The 3,961-nt window shown below is 42.4% G+C and overlaps 1 protein-coding gene across 1 annotated transcript; it reads left to right on the top strand.

Annotated features, from left to right (window-relative positions):
- The first annotated feature begins 595 nt into the window (after nucleotides 1-595).
- LOC143038976 (uncharacterized) lies at nucleotides 596-1,162 on the top strand. The gene is made up of 2 exons (XM_076208821.1): nucleotides 596-825; nucleotides 901-1,162. The coding sequence occupies exons 1-2, from the start codon at nucleotides 596-598 to the stop codon at nucleotides 1,160-1,162; spliced, it is 492 nt and encodes a 163-aa protein (XP_076064936.1).
- The last annotated feature ends 2,799 nt before the right edge of the window (nucleotides 1,163-3,961 follow it).

Genomic DNA, 3,961 nt, shown 5'->3' with positions numbered 1-3,961 from the left:
GGTATTCTGTGTGCTGGTCAACAAGTAATATGGTATACGTGGTCACTTTGTTCACTTTCACTGAGCATTGGAATTCACTTTATGAGTATCGTTTATTTCGGGGGTGGGTGGCGCTGCCACCAGAAATGTACCATCTATAGGTGGATAAATCAAAGAGCCGAAGACCTCTTAACAAAAGTCTATTAGCCTAGATTACATCTGCAGACCTTCTCGGTCTGCTTTCTACCTAAAGACTGCCGACTCCTCTCTCCCCTGGTGGAAAGTGACAAAATGCTGACAGGGGTATTTTGGGGAGTTGGCATAATATAACTACTCTACATTTTATTTTGGTGATACAAGTTTTGGATATTGATTTATCTTACAATAATTGTCATTATAAGGATGTTTAGTTATTTCTGGATATATATCTATTATGGTTATTAATCTAAATTACGCAATATAGTGTGTATGGGTGAAGGGTGCTCTTAGGAATCAAGGGTATTACACGGTTTGGTCACGTGAGGAAGAGCTTAAGGGGGTATTTTTGTATGTATGTTGAGGTGTAGTTTTCCATAGGTGCTGTTGCAATATGTGGTGTTATAGGTAATGGTTACACATGTTGGGAGTTCTCGAACGTTTCAGCTGGCCGGACAACTATATCTCTCTGGTCCGAGCCCTACATGAAAACACCTCTAGACGTGTGCTCTATCAAAGGAAGCTGTCCGAAGAATTTGAGATCACATGTGGGGTGAAACAAGGTTATGTCATGGCTCCAACACCCTTAGGTCTGTATTTTACTGCAATGATGCACAAGCTTCCATCTGACAACCCAGACGTTGACATCAGGTAACGACTTGATAGTGGGCTGTTCAAGCTGGCCAAATTCCGCTCCAAACAACTAACAACCATCAAAACCGTCAGGGAACTGCAGTTTGTGGATGACAATGCTGCATTCTGCCACTCAGTTGATAATCAACAACAGTCAGTCAACAACTTCACTGCAGCTTATCAACTTTTCGGGATGAGCGTGAACATACAGAAGACCAAAGTTCTGGCACAACTGGCTCTAAGAACACCCCTTCCAGAATTTGACATCACAATTTCTGGTACATCGCTGGAGCAAGTCGACCAATTTTCATTTCTTGGCAGCTTACCTCCAAGTGCAACTCGGAAAAGGACGTAGATCATTGAGATGCAGCTAACCATATCGTTTTTGGGAAGCTATGTCAACAGGTTTTCAACAACAAAGATCTTACCTGAAGAACGAAACTAATGGTTTATGAAGCCGTTGTTGTCTCCACTCTGCTATACGGCTGCAAAACATGGACATTTTATCGCAGAGATCTGAAGAAACTTGAATGCTTCCACCAACAGAAACTCCGATGCATGTTGTGCATTAAGAGGAAGGACCACATCACCAACAATGAAGTCCTTTCCCGTGCCAACAGCAAAAGCCTTCCGGCCACGTCGCTAAGATGCCAGAAACAAGACTGCCCCGGCAAATCCACTTTAGCGAGTTGGCCACAGGAGGACGCCCCCGTGGCCGTCCCGTCCTAAGATAGAAAGACCAGGTGAAGGCCACACTGAGGTCGACGACGACGATATATATATATATATATATATAGATATATATATATATATATATATATATGCACATACATGTATATATATATATATATATATATATATATATATATACACATATATATATACATATATATATATATATATATGCAAAGTAGACCACTTGGAAAAAGAAACTAACGAAGCAGAGCGCTTTCGTATATTACATCTTCAGTGCACTTGTTGCACTGAAGATGTAATATACGAAAGCGCTCAGTTTCGTTAGTTTCTTTTTCCAAGTGGTCTACTTTGCATAAGTGAACACACGTACCCGTGTTCTTATTAGCATATATATACATATATATACATATATATATATATATATGTATGTATATATATATACATATGTATATATATACGGGGTATTGGCTGCTTGTTACTTTGGCAAAGTAGCATGGAGTCGATACTTTAGGGTCCATATGGGGCGCCCCTACGGACCAGTCACACATCATTTTGTCTATGATAGAGGAAAACTCTGTTCATAGAAAAATGATGACACTTTTATACTACGACTGTCCCTCCGTTATGCTCTCCCCCAACCCTTGTTGCTATACTGTACCATTTCTCTGTGTATTTTCTTTTTCTATGGTGGGGGAATTCCCTGTGGTGGGGGAAAAGAATACTGCCACCAAGTATTCCCACTTGGATCGTAAGAGGTAAGAAAAAAAGGGACGGGGATTGGGACTAGGCATCCCTCTCCTTGTAGCCCTATAGGGCACATTCCTAGCAAAAAAGGCAGAGGCATATGAGGGGCTGGAGGGCCTCGGTCCAGCAGCCTAAGGTTTGGGTCTTTTAATGTGCGTGGATGTGGTACAGATGAGAGTAAAAGGGAAGAGATAGGTAGTATGTTTGTGAGAAGATGGATGTGTTGGCTTTGAGTGAAACTAAGCTGAAAGGGAAGGGCGATTGTAAGCTTGGGAGTGTAAGTGGGAGGTTATCAGTAGTGAAGAGAGGGCGAGGGAGGGAAGGGGTGGCTATACTAGTAAGTGAAGAGATAGGTAAACGTGTAGTGGAGTGGAAGGAGGTTTCCTCAAGGATAATGTGGATGAAGGTGAAACTGGGAAAGGAGATGTAGGTTTTTGTAAGTGCATATGGGCCTGGCAGTGAGAAGAATGTAGAAGAAAGGGAGGCCTTTTGGATAGATTTAAATGAGTGCATAGAGGGTTTAGGGAGAAGTGTAAATGTAATAGTACTGGGAGACCTTAATGCTAGGATAGGAAAGGAGCCAATTGATGGAGTGGTTGGGAAATGTGGAGTTCCAGGAAAGAATCGTAGTGGAGAGTTGATGGTGGAAATGTGTCTAGAAAGAGAGTTGATGATAGCAAATACAGTGTTTCGGAAGAAAGTCAAGCATAAGTACACATAGGAGAGGGTGGTGGAGGGAAAGGTGGTAGATAGAGCTTTAATGGACTATGTAGTGGTAAATAGGATTATGATAGGAAGAGTTAGGGATGTACATGTGCTAAGGGGAGAGGGTGGGGGAATATCAGATCATTTTCTGGTGGAAGGTAAGTTGAGAGTGGAGGACAGATGGAGGAAGAGGAGAGAGACAAAAGGTAGGGAGGTGCTTAGAGTGAACTCTCTAAACGAAGAGAAAAAGGGGAAGGAGTACAAGAGGAAGCTGAAGGAGGAGTGGGAGGGAGTGAAGGATAGAGTGGAGGTAGGTGTGGAGGAGGAATGGGGACGGTTCAAGGAGGGAGTCATAAAGTGTGCAAGGATGGTGTGTGGAACAAGAAGGTCAGGAGGAAATAGAAGGAAGGGTAGTGAATGGTGGGATGAGGAAATGAAGAAGGTTGTAGAAGAGAAGAAGCGAGCTTTCACAGATTGGTTACAAAATAGGACGAGGGAGTCATATGAGACGTACAGGGAAAAGAAAAGAGAAGTAAAGAAAAAGGTAAAGGAGGCAAAGAGGAGAGCAGATGTAAAATGGGGTAAGAGTATGACAGAAAATTTTGAAAGTAATAAAAAGATGTTTTGGAAAGAAATTAAGAGAGGAAGAGGAGGCGAATCAAGTAGAGAAGAAAAGGTATAAGGTGCAGATGGAGAGATGATAATGGAGGAGAAGGCAGTAAGGGGAAGATGGGCAGAGTATTTTAGGGAGTTGCTTAATGTGGAGGAGGATAGGGAGGGAAAGATAGCTGCAGTGGGAAATGCTAAGAAAATGAAAGTGAGGAGTGAGGAAAATGGAGGAGAAATAAGGAAGGATGAAGTAAAGGCAGCAGTTAAGATGATGAAAGCAGGTAAGGCACCTGGTCTGGATGGATGCCATTGAGAATGTCTTTAAAAAGGAGGTATAGTGATGGTGGACTGGTTGGTGAGGATATTTAATGTTTGCTGGAGAGAAGGTAGAGTGCCAGAG

The sequence above is a fragment of the Oratosquilla oratoria genome, chromosome 25 (genome assembly GCF_046742065.1).
Source record: "Oratosquilla oratoria isolate Oo_2021 chromosome 25, ASM4674206v1, whole genome shotgun sequence".
Taxonomy (NCBI): domain Eukaryota; kingdom Metazoa; phylum Arthropoda; class Malacostraca; order Stomatopoda; family Squillidae; genus Oratosquilla; species Oratosquilla oratoria.
Note: the sequence above shows the minus strand (reverse complement) of the source record. Positions and strands in the feature narration are given on the sequence as shown.

What these genes read in the sequence shown, in the direction of transcription:
- LOC143038976 (XM_076208821.1), top strand. Translation starts at nt 596, where the DNA reads ATGTTGGGAGTTCTCGAACGTTTCAGCTGGCCGGACAACTATATCTCT. An exon ending in AACCCAGACGTTGACATCAG is followed by an intron (nt 826 to 900) that starts GTAACGACTTGA and finishes CAAAACCGTCAG; the next exon opens with GGAACTGCAGTTTGTGGATG.